Source organism: Stegostoma tigrinum, chromosome 11 (genome assembly GCF_030684315.1).
Source record: "Stegostoma tigrinum isolate sSteTig4 chromosome 11, sSteTig4.hap1, whole genome shotgun sequence".
Taxonomy (NCBI): Eukaryota; Metazoa; Chordata; class Chondrichthyes; order Orectolobiformes; family Stegostomatidae; genus Stegostoma; species Stegostoma tigrinum.
Window position 1 is genome coordinate 53,472,877 of NC_081364.1, and position 12,669 is coordinate 53,485,545.

At 38.7% G+C, this 12,669-nt stretch overlaps 1 protein-coding gene across 1 annotated transcript in view; it reads left to right on the plus strand.

The window, feature by feature from the left end:
- The window catches only part of dnah12 (dynein, axonemal, heavy chain 12), a 318,710-nt gene that overhangs the window by 129,160 nt on the left and 176,881 nt on the right, over nt 1–12,669 (plus strand). The window contains exons 31-32 of the mRNA XM_059649958.1: nt 4,417–4,600; nt 5,440–5,580. Coding sequence (XP_059505941.1) covers nt 4,417–4,600; nt 5,440–5,580 — 325 coding nt within the window. The remainder of the gene's footprint in view (nt 1–4,416; nt 4,601–5,439; nt 5,581–12,669) is intronic.

Here is a 12,669-nt window from a genome sequence, read left to right on the forward strand (position 1 = left end):
GCTGTTCCAGTGCAGTTACAACAGTGATATCCATCTAACAATGTGGAAAATTGCCCAAATATGTCCTGTACACAAAAAGCAGGACAAATCCAACCCGGCCAGTTACCACCACATCAGTCTACTCTCAATCATCAGGAAAGTGATGGAAGGTGTCGTCAACAGTGCTATCAAGCAGCACCTGCTCAGTGACGCCCAGTTTACGTTCTGCCAGGGCCACCAGCTCCTGACCTTATTACTGCCTTGGTTCAAACATGGACAAAAGAGATGAATTCCAGAGGTGAAGTGAGAGGTGAGCTTGACATCAAGGCTGCATTTGACTGAGTGTGGCATCAAGTAACCCTAGCAAAACTGGAATCAATGAGTATCGGGGGCAAGCTCTCTGCTGGTTGAAGTCATACCTGGCACATAGAAAGATGATCGTGGTTGGTGGAGGTCAATCATCTCAGCTCCAGGGCATCTCTGCAGGAGTTCTTTAGGGTAGTGCCCTAGGCCTAACCATCTTAGCTGCTTCATTAATAACATTCCGTCCATCATAAGGTCAGAAGTGGGAATGTTCGCTGATGATCACACAATGTTCAGCACCATTTACAACTACTCAGATTCTGAAACAGTTGATGTTCAAATGCAACAAGATCTGGACAATATCCAGACTTGAGTTGATAAGTGGCAAGTGATATTCATGCCACACAAATGCCAGACTATGACCATCACCAATAAGGGACTAACTAACCATCATCCCTTGACATTCAATGATGTTACCATCACTTAATCCCCCAGTATCAACATCCTGGGTATTATCAATGACCAGAAACTCAACAGGACTCACAACAAACACATTGACTATAAAAGCAGGCTAGTAGCTAGGAATACTGCAGCGAGTAACTCAACTCCTAACTCCTTAAAGCCTGCCCACAAGGCACAAGTCAGGAGTGTGATGGAACTCTCCTCGGTTGCCTGGATGAATGCAGCCCTAACAACACTCAAGAAGCTTGACACCATCCAGGTCAAATCAGCCGACTTGACTGGTACTACATTGACAAGCATCCATACCCTCCACCACCGATGCTTAGTAGCAGCAACATGTACTATCTACAGATGTACTGCAGAAATTCACCAAAGATCCTCAGACAGCACCTTCCAAACCCAAGACCATTTCCATCTAGAAGGACAAGGTCATCAGACATATAGGAACACCACCATCCGCAAATTCTCCTCCAAGCCATTCACCATCCTGACTTGGAAACATATCGCCGATCCTTCACTGTCACTGGGTCAAAATTCTGGAATTCCATCCCTAATAACAACAGGAGAACTGCAGTGGTTCAAGAGGGCAGCTTACCACCACCTTCTTAAGGGCAATTAGGGATGGGCAATAAATGCTGGCCAGCCAGTGATGTCAACGTCCCACAAATGTGTAGAAATGAGGAGAAAAAAAAATTCAAACTAAACTGGTCCCACCTGCCTGCCCTTGGCCCATTTCACTGTAAACCTTTCTTGTTCATGTACTAAATGTGTTTTAAACATGAACTGTACCCGCACACCCCACTTTCTCTGGATGTTCATTCTACATATGAACCATTCCCTGTTTAAAAAAGTTGCACCTCATACCCTAAGTAATTCTTTCTCCTGTCACTATAAAAATACGGTCCTTCATCTTTAAATCCCGCACCCGAAGGAAAAAACCTTTGCTGTTTACCTTATCTATGCTCCTCATGACTTTATAAATCTCTGAGGTCACCTCTCAACCTCCTACATTCCAGTGATGGAAGTCAGCCTATCCAGCCTCCCCTTATAACTCAAACCCTCCATTCCTGGCAACATCCTAGCAAATCTTTTCTGAACGATCTCCAATTTAATAATATTCTTTCTATAGCAGGGCAACTAGAACTATACACAGTACTCCAAAAGTAGCCTCACCAATGTCCTGTACAACTTCAACATGATGTTCCAACTCCTAAACTCAAAGATCTGAGCAATAAAGGCAAGCGTGCTAAATGCCTTCGTAACCACCCTGTTCAACTTCGACTTCACTTTCAAAGAACTATCTAACTTGAACTGCTAGGTCTCTCTGTTCAACAACACTACTTGGGCACTACCATTAACTATATAAGTCCTGCCCTTCTTTGTTTTACCAAAATGCAATACTTCACATTTATCCAAACTCAACAACCTTTTTTGATATGCCACCACATCAAAGTCCTGTTTAAGTTCTTTGTGAAATGACTCCACGGAAGCCACTTTCCCGTAGCCATTTATTTACATGTGGAGAGACCTTGATACTGAGTTTCCTGAAAGCCAGCACTAAGTGAACAGAACCCCTGACACTCCTGTTTATATCTGTCAGCCAGGTCTCCCTGATTGAACCAGATTAACAGCCCCGGGGTCAGAGAACTCATATTCTGAGGTCTACCTGGCTGACTTCTTTACAATCACTATATCCTTCCCCCTCTGAATCTGAGAACATAGGCTTGTTCTTTTACTTGTAATTCCTCATGGGCGTTTTATCACCAGATAAGGTTCTTCCGATTCCGCCTCTGACACGGGTGGCGTAAATCACAGGAGCTCACCTCTTGTGCCCAGAGCATCTCAGAAGGAATTTGTTCTCCTCTTCATGCGGCAAAAGTGCTGAGTGGCAACATCTGCCATGTCTATCTCAAATTCTGAGGTATCTTCAAGAGCTAAGCCTGTAGTTGCCTGAGGGCTGGTCCTACAATCAACCAGGACAGTTTGGTAGCTAGTGAAGCTGTAGGCTGTTTCTTTAAGCCTGACTTCAAGATTTGATGGAAAGGAAGAACGCACAGTTTCTGGAACAGTCAGAAAGGCAGTCAAGGCATGTTATACTCCTGCACTGTCTACGAGTTTTCCCCCTTCATAAATTCCATAGACTTGTTTAAGATCCTTGCACCTACCCAAGCTTTATATGTTACTGGACCTGACCTCATGTCAACCATGCCTCTTACCCATGCAGAGCTATTCCCGTGGTTCCTTCACCAAAATTTGTTCCCCTGAACTAAATTTTCTGCCTTGATTAGCAGAATCTTATGTACAGCATTGCCATTCCAGATGCAACCTTTCCCCAGATTCAGGAAGATCAGGTTTAATGTGGTGCAGAGTCATTTTCCCATCAGCAACTCGGCTGGAGCTAAGCCTGTAGTTGCCTGAGGGTTGGTCCTATAATCAACCAGGACAGTTTGGTAGCTTTCTTTAAGCCTGACTTCAAAGTTTGGACTGCTGTTTGTATCAAACCGTTGGATGATGTACGGTATGGAGCTGCCATTATATGATGAATAACATTTGACTTTCAAAAATACTCAAATTCACCACTGACAAAGAATGGCATGTTATCTGTGACCAACACTCCCAGGATAAAGGCAGTAGGAGTATACTTAAGAGGGAAATCAGAAGGGCGAAAAGGGGATATGAGATAGCTTTGGCAAATATGGTTAAGAAGAATCCAGAGAGATTCTACAAATACATTAAGGACAAAAGGAGAACTAGGGAGAGAATAGGGCCCCTTAAAGATCCTCAAGGTTGCCTGTGTGGAACTGCAGGAGATGGGTGAGATACTAAACAAGTATTTTGCATCAGTATTTACAGTGGAGAAGAATATGGAAGATAGAGAACATGGGAAATAAATAGCGACATCTTGAAAAATGTCCATACTACAGAGGAGGTGCTGGATGTCGTAAATTGCATAATTGGATAAACATCCAGGATCTGATCAAGCATACCCTAGAACTCTGTCGGAAGCTAGGGAAGAGATTGCTAGGCCCTTTTGTTGAGATTTGTATCATCGATATCTACAGGTGATTTGCCAGAAGACTGGCGCTGGCTAATGTGGTGCCACTATTTAGGAAAGGTGGTAAGGAAAAGCCTGGCTCTTACTGGTCGGGTGTTGCCATTCACAGTTATGTACCACCTTATCTTGAAAGAGAAAGGGGAATGTGGCAGTGATTTATAGCTTATCTTTTAAAGTCTTTTAAACTTCTGCCCTTTAATAAAAGCCATCTCATTGGTATCTAAGCAATAGTACTCTCCCATTTCAAACCAATTAAATTGTTTAGCTAGTCTTGCAATGGTCTGGGGATCAGTTTACTTCCCCACCCCCAGTGTGTTTGCTGGAATATGGACCATGGTTCTGGTGATAAATAATTGAGTCAGGATTGCAAAATTATTGCCTTAAAGCAAAACTCATCGACAAAAGTTAAACATAATTCATCTACATGTTATCAAAGTCTTCTTGTTAAAATAAATAAATGGGTTATCCTATGATGGGATGTCTTAATTAGATGATTTGACTATTTAAAATCTGAAATTGAAAACAAGACACCAAAAAAGAAGAAATTGGAAAATATATAATATATCACTGTGCAAAACAAACTGTCAGATTATTTCTGTTTTTTTTCCATTGAACAGATTCATGCTTGTAGGGGAGCCTTTTGCTGGAAAGACCAAGATTTTGCATGTATTGGCAGACACACTGACACTTATGAATGAACGTGGTTTGAATGAGGAGGAAAAAGTTATTTATCGTACTGTAAACCCTAAATCAATTACCATGGGCCAGCTATTTGGACAGTTTGATCTAGTTTCACATGAGGTAGGTGGAATATAGTATTATTTTGGAAATTGATAACTTATGTAGGCACCTTATCTGTCTCAAAGCTTGGAAAGGAAGAACAAAAAATAAATTTTAAAATAATGGCTCAATATTCTACGTACATTTGTAATGATTTTGACACTGTTCCAAATTTTTTGTTCCCATTAATGGATGCTTACTAAATATTAGAAATTTTCCTTTTCGCAGAATTTTGTATATCAATCACCGGGTCAGGAATTAAGATCTGTTCATCTAGTTACAGAGATTTGAATTTCTGCAACTTGCAAATAAACAAACAAGGAGTCAGCAATTTATTTTGTATTTTTGGGAGCATGCATGGGTTAACATGTTCAGGAGCCTCACTAGTACCTGACATGAATATTTGCCTTTAGGGGACTGTGTTTTTGAAAGCATAATTTTAAAACTGCATTTATTTAAAATCTTAACAAATAGACATTTGTCAGATTTAGGTCAAGTCTGTCTAAACAAGATCAACATTTTTTAGTGAATTCCAAGATATTTTTTCCGAAAGTTATGTGACAGTAGGCAATAAGAAGGGAAGATGACATATTTCTAAACTTCTTACAATGACCTAACGTCCTAGAAATGCTCAAGATGATCACAGACACACATTCTCTGAGAAAAATGTATTTGGCCTTAACGTAACTAAGTCAGCAACATTGAAAAATGGCAATGTGAGTCAAATGATGAGGTGAATGAAAATGCAATCCACAATTATGAGTCATATTTGTATCCAGAATAGTTTTGCTTGTAATTGAGCAAATTAACAGATTCATATTTTACGTGTTCACTGGACTTTACTTTTCCAAAATCTACAGTGGACTGATGGCATTATTGCAAATACCTTCAGAGAATTTGCTTCTGCAGATACTCCAGATCGTAAATGGGTGATATTTGATGGTCCTATTGATACCCTATGGATTGAAAGCATGAACACAGTTCTGGATGATAATAAGAAGGTAAATCAGTTTTTCATCACAAATAACATTCAGCTTGATCTTGGACTAAATATTTTTATGATTTGAATTTTTCAACTAAAAGCTGATAAATCCAAGTTAAATCTAATATCCACAGAATATTTCTAGTTTAACAATAAGAACAGCCACTTGCATTGATGTTGTATCTTTAACATAGAAGCAAGTCCTTGGACATTTCATAGCCATGTAATTAGAAAAAAAAACACTACACCAAACAAGTTAATAACAGTCGACTAGAAGAAGACTTAAAGGAAAGACAAATAGAGAAGTAGAGTAATCTACTTTTAGAGGTGGAATCTAGAGCTAAGGGTCTATTTGGCTTAAGGTGCAGTCACTAATATTGGAGTTAAGAGGGTGATGAACACTCCAAGCTTGAGAAATTTGGAATTCTCAAATTGTTGGGGTCTAGAGGATGTTACAGAGATAGGAAGAAGCAAGACATGAAAGGATTTAATTACGTAACATTTGTTGACAGTGCTAACATGTGAAGTTGTGACTATTGTGAAGTGCAAAGAAGTTGAAGATTTCTTTGAAGTGAATGAAGATGTGTAGCAATTTTAACCTCTTGAACTGTGTAAGAATGAAACAGGCAAGGGTGAAAATAAATAGAGCTCATCCTTCCCTGTTTGCACTGTACTCTTGCAAGTAGCTATTTTAGGTTTTAGAAGGCTTTGGAATTCCTTACAAAAAAAGAGTTTATAAATTTTCAAAGGCCGGGCCCAAACTTGTGATACAGCTTCTGGAACAATTTTAATTCCAACAATACAAGTTGGGACTACACGAGGAAAACCTGTTGCAAGAGAGTTCCATGGAGAGAAAATAGTCACAAAAGTAAGCTATTAAAAGCTTTTTATGGTTCTATTATGAGCCTATTTGGTGTGAGTTTGCCTCCAGGAGTGTGTTTTATCCGATGTGGTATTATTTATGATATCCATTACAACACAAGAGACTGGTCATAAATATCATAATATTGAAGAATCTAACATAACATTTTTTTACAGCTCAGTATTTATGTTTACATGTTGCAAACTGAAAGCACATTAGTTGCTTGGCTAATATTGAGATATTACGTTGGAAAAGAGCAGTATGCTTTCAGGTATCCAAGGTAAGATGGTGTATGAGGCAACATGCTAATGTACAGTGATGATCTCATGAGATCTATCTTAGAGGTACAATGGCATACTGACCATGAGATACAGCTCAACATTCTTTTTTTTTCCAAAAACAAAACCATATCCCAAAACCTTGTTTATGTTGTCAACTTAATTGTACAGAGTTTACAAGACTAATATTTCAGACTTTAGTGTAATACTTTGGAGATTTGACAACACGTCCCGATCGTAAACATGTCTGGAAAAGTACACATTGTTATGAAGAAGGCTCACTGAACCTGTCAAGTTAACTCTGCTTTCTCTCCACAATGGGTGTTAGACCCCTGCAGAGTTTGTCGCAGCAATTTCTATTTTTATTTTGGGTGTTGTTCTCTGTTGCACTTACTTAACAACCTGACATCTCTAATCATCACTGAGCAATCATTATTATCTGTATATTTTTCCTCCTGTTTTTGATGCATGATTGGTGTGTCGTTCATCAATCTGAGTTGACTTCTGATCCTTTGCAATGTAGCACCATAATCAATAATGACTTTGTATAATCTGGGTTGACTCCATATTCTAGAAACCTTTGCTGATATGAAAATATTTGTATTTGCATTTCTAATTTGTACTATTTATCCATTGTGCTGTTGTGGTAGAACTCTACCTATTCGGTCATCGTATGTCTTTTTCATTCTCCTCTGTCATCGAAGAAGAATATCTGTGTCTCAGAATAGTTAGACAAATGGCAAGCATAAATGGTGCTGGGAATGGTAAGCCTTTCCACCTTGTGTTGCTTTAAACTGCAGCAATGCAATTAAGAAATCTTGCTTCATTGCTCAACACATAATGTTCATTGATTTGATAGTGTGCACCATACAACCAACAAAATGATTCAATATGAACAGTGATATGATGATTAATATGGCTCACTCCCCACATATCTTGAAGTAGCTAGCCAGTAAATCCCAATCCATTATCAAACACTATTCATTCTGGGAAATCAAATAAACTGAAGATGTTGCTCATTGTGTCAGTGGTGGTCATACTGATTATGTTGCTGTGTCATTTAACAACAGAGAATTTAGAGAAGTAATCTTTCAGAAGAATGTAGTCTTCCCCAGGTGCTATGAGTAGCCTATTGCTACTTTCGTCCAAGGAATGTATTGAACATCTTGTGGACGTAGAAATTCCGTCTGCTGCTAGGATTGGTATATTTGTATGCCTTACGTACATTCACATGTCATTGAATATTTTGATTCATCATTGGCTGGTACACAGATTCATGTGCTGGCTGTGTATGTGCTCAATGCCTATATGTCCCTGATGTGTAACATGGACATGATACTTGGCATTAATGTTTTTGGTATGAGTACTTCTTTGTCTCCATATGCCCAATATGAACAGATCTTCTATATAATTTATAATTTCAGGTCATCCCTGGATAATGATCTTTTGCAACTATTATAATTGGTCATCTTTGGCAGTTGCTGATTGCTGGCTGTTGGCACTGATAAATTTTGAGAACATCTGAAACTTTGTAATCTAGAGCATCAATGTGTAGATCAAATTGAACATCTCGGTCTCGATGAAGGTTGGGTAATCTGTTTGATGTACCTGATGTAAACACTCTGGTTCCTATCTTAAACTCCATTCCAAAGTTCATATTCTTGCATCTTGACAAGTAGATGCTAAAAACATGACAGGGCACTCATTGGCAGCAGATCATTTCTAGTGGGTCATTATCTGTTTCCATGTTGAAGTTCTTGTCAAATAAGAATGTGGAGAAACAGCAGAATGCTAATTATTAGAGCTGATATCTCAAACTCTATTTGGAATATTCGGCTTTTGGAGATGGCAGGTTTTTTCAAAATAAGGACAATAGGTTTTTAGTCTTGCAAAAGACATGTCTAGGCCTTCTTGTGATGCATCTATCTCAAGAATTGTGCTTTTTCTTGGGTAAGATTTAGTAAGATTTTACTAACTGAACCTGTTTGAGAGAGTCAAATGGTTATATTATCACACCGTAGGGATGTCCTTCTTGAGCAAGACTTTCAACTGATATGCCTAGTCTGTAAAGTTGAGAATATACAGTGAAAGGAACATTGAGACTCCTTGCCTTGTGGGTTTGGCGTTTTTTTTCAGCATCCTTTCTTTCCCCTGGATTGGGATGGACTACATGGGTGCAGTAAATTAACCCAAGGAAGTTTATTAGCTGACATTCACCTAATACCTTGTGCTGTTAATTACCAATCTGTGATTTCACCCCACAGTGGGGTCAAGGTTTTAATAATGCTTGCTTTTGGCTAATCCTATACCATAATATAGGATTAATAATATTTGTCACCAATGCAACTACAACCAGATTCATTTTCAATAATCCTGTCCATGTTCTGCTGGATGGAACATGTTTTGGCTAACTGTTGGAAACAGTACAGTGTTGAATTGTCCACCACCCTTCATGAATGGATGTGTCAGGACTGTAAAGTTTAGATCTGATTCATTGATTGTGGGAATGTTTAGTTCTGTCTGTCATTTGCTGCTTATGCTGCTTCGTATGCATATAGTCCTGTCCTGTAGCCTCATTAAATGACATCTCATTTGTATGTATGCCTGGTGCTGCTCTTGCATGCCCTCCTGCACTCTCCATTGAACCGGTCTAATCCATTGGTTTGAAGGTAATGGTAGAGTGATGGATATGCTGGGTCATGACGTTGCAGATTGTATTGGAGTGTAATTTTTCTGATGCTGATGGCCCACAGCATCTCATGCCTGTTGCTAGATCTGTCAAAATCTGTCCCATTTAGCATGATAGTGCCACACAGCATGATGTAAAGCATTCTCAAGGATTGTCTGCTGGTGACTTGTACCAATACTGTTACAAAGTTGTGTAGCGTTATCATGAATTGGAAGCTAGAATTTGTTTGTAAAAATGATAAGGGAAGAGAGTACATGATTCCTTTAAGAGATAAAGTGCTTTTCTGAGCTTGGAGATTTAAATGAAAATGTGCCTGTAAGCACTGAATAAGTACAGCCAGTTCTGAAATTGAAACATGTATCAATTGGCTGTGTGATAGGAAACTTTAGGCTTGTTTTCATGTTTTGCCACCTAGCTGGAATCAGCCAATTAATTTAAACCAAGCATTTAGTAATTGAAAGTCCGTTGAATTTAAAGCGGATGGTTTTGACAACTTTGGACCAGTGCGATTGTAAGAAAATTGATACGTCATCCAAGGTGCATGAGAAGGGAGTTTTGAAAATCGGGGTGAGAGTGAACCACCATCTGAGAAATAACCATCTAGCTCTCTCAAGAAATCTCTAAGATATCTAAGAAAGAACTATCTATCCATAAAAGGTACCACGGGACTTCTAGCTAAGATTCCTCACAGAAAACATCCGTGACAGCCAGATCAGTGCAAGAAAGGCAGGTAGACTTTGGGAGACTAAGTTTTCATTTATTTCCTTACTACTTGTGTTACATAAGTGCGACTTGTGTTATTTGGAATAGCATACCAGTAGAATTTTGTTTAGTTAGAGAATAGTTAGGAGTTAGTAGAGAATTGTTCAGTTTGTTAGTAATTCTGTTAATTTTTTCACTGCTAGTGTTAAATAAATAAACTGTCAGTTGTTATTTTTGAAGTGACTATCAAGGATTTTCTTTCATTTAACCTCCCCTTCTCCATAACAATACTATCATTGATAGATATGTCTGTGGCAGGCAAATTGGTGAAAATGTGGTCAGGTATGTTTTTCCCTCTTGTTGGTTCTCTCACTACCTGCTGCAAATCCAGTCTAGCAGCAATATGCCTTAGGACTTGATCAGCTCAATCAGCAATACTGCTGACGCATTCTTTGCAGTAGACAATGAAATTCTTCATCCATGTGGAGGAGCACCATATGTGGATTTGGAGTCACACGTAGGATAGACTAGATAAGGATGGCAGTTACCTTCCCGAATGGACATTTTTGAACCAGATGGATTTTTCCCAATGGTTGACAATGGTTTTGTGGTCATCATTAAACTCTTAAGCCAGATTTATCTTTATTGAGTTCAAACCCTCCATGATGGGATTCAAACATCTCAATAGTCTGATAGTTGACATCCTCCCAGGTAAAAAATTTCAGGAAGCAAATTGGCAGTGCAGTAAGATTCTGAAAAGCACTGAATTGTTGATCCTGTATACGCTGTGAGATGGTCTCCCATGTACCATGAGGTGTCATTTGCTGAGGTACATGTTTTTCAGGAGGAGTAGTGGTAATTGGCACTACTAGCTCGGGTGCCGATCTGGTTATCAGTGTGTGATGTCTTGCATTTTCATGTAAGTTTCTGATTGCCTTATACTATTGACATGCTGTGTGATGTTAAGAAGCTTGGTCATTCCTGAAATTTTCTTTTTGCTTGGTTCACTGTGAATGCCATTTATGTGTTTTTCCACCTTCATAACACTTGCATTACTACCACTATTGTAATGCTGTACCATATTTTAGTTATCTATGTGTTGTTCTGGAGTCTGACGACATTTGGAATCAGATTTCCTGCATACGCATACCCAACGTACCTTGGTGCAATAGATAGCAAGAAAAGCTGGACAGCTTTTGGGTAGATGTGCCAAACTGTACCTGATGACAATTTTGTTCGTTTGGTACATTTTACTGACCATGGCAGTAGTGTTAGCTGTACCAAAATCATGTAATTGTTGGTGGCCTGCCATACTTGCATTCATTTTCAAGTAATGTGTCAATGGTTTGGCTCTTTCTCTTACCGATAAGATCCTTTCCAAATGTTTTAATTTGTATAGAGATGATAAGTATCTCAATCAGCCCATCTGACAGTTCTTTCAGATAAAGTCACATCCATGCCTTTTGCTGTGGAGTTTTGGAGTTGCTGTCTGAATGACATGAGTTGAAATCTATTAATCTGGAAGTCAAATCTTACCTTCAGCTGGTCTTTCTGAACCTTCTAGTCTTTTCTGGATCTTTCTTATAGTCCAAGCAATGGACGGCTGTGACAATTCTGTGAAGCCACTCTTTATTAACAATAAAGCTCTTTCCTGAGATCATTTTATTGCTTGATCTACTGAACAGAATTGCAAAAGCTGTATGAGGAGTTGTAACTCAATACTAGTATCACTAGATGCTCAGCCCATAATAAAATTTCTGCTATCTATGATTGCACCTCATCCAACTTAAGCTGTATGTCCCTGACTTTATTTCAGCATAAATTAAAAATGTTGCAGCTGCTTTTATGAAAACTGTTACCCATGTTTCAATTGTCAGGAACAGAGCTGTACTTGATCTACGGCACTTTACTGGCTTTGAGCTCCAGCTCAGATGTGCACTGCATCCTTTTTGTTTTTTCCTTTCTTTTAATTAAAGCAGTCTTAGAAATGTCTATTGTTTTGAAAGAACATTTTGTGAATTAAAAGAAATTAGTTGTTTTTATTGATGGTTCATTCCCTACTTACTGTATTCACAGAAACTGTTGCACCTGAATGATAAGAAATTGTCCATCTGTCCAAATGCTCTGTTGTCAAATATTGTTGTCTGATTGGTTTTTGATCATTTTCCTGGTATCTACCACCAACAAATTGGATTATTTTTAGATGACCACCACCGTTACCATGGAGTGAGTTTTCATCCAACAGGGTGTTTACCTGACGTGGCGATGCATATATTATTTCTCAACATCAGAAATTTGGCATTGATAGCGTGGTATTGCAGAATTCAACAGGCATTAATTACAGCTGGCTGTGTAAATATTGCATTCTGCAGGAATATGAGTGTCCACCTAATATTAAGCTCATAGGTCACACTAAAGCAGCATGCTTCAAGTGATCCAAGACAAGATGGAGTATGAGGCCTTTATACTCTCAAGTCAGATGATATGATAAAATCTCATAAAAATACACTGATATAATGACAGTGAGAGATAACACAACACCAGTCAGAACCATTAATTTTAATCATCTTGTGACTA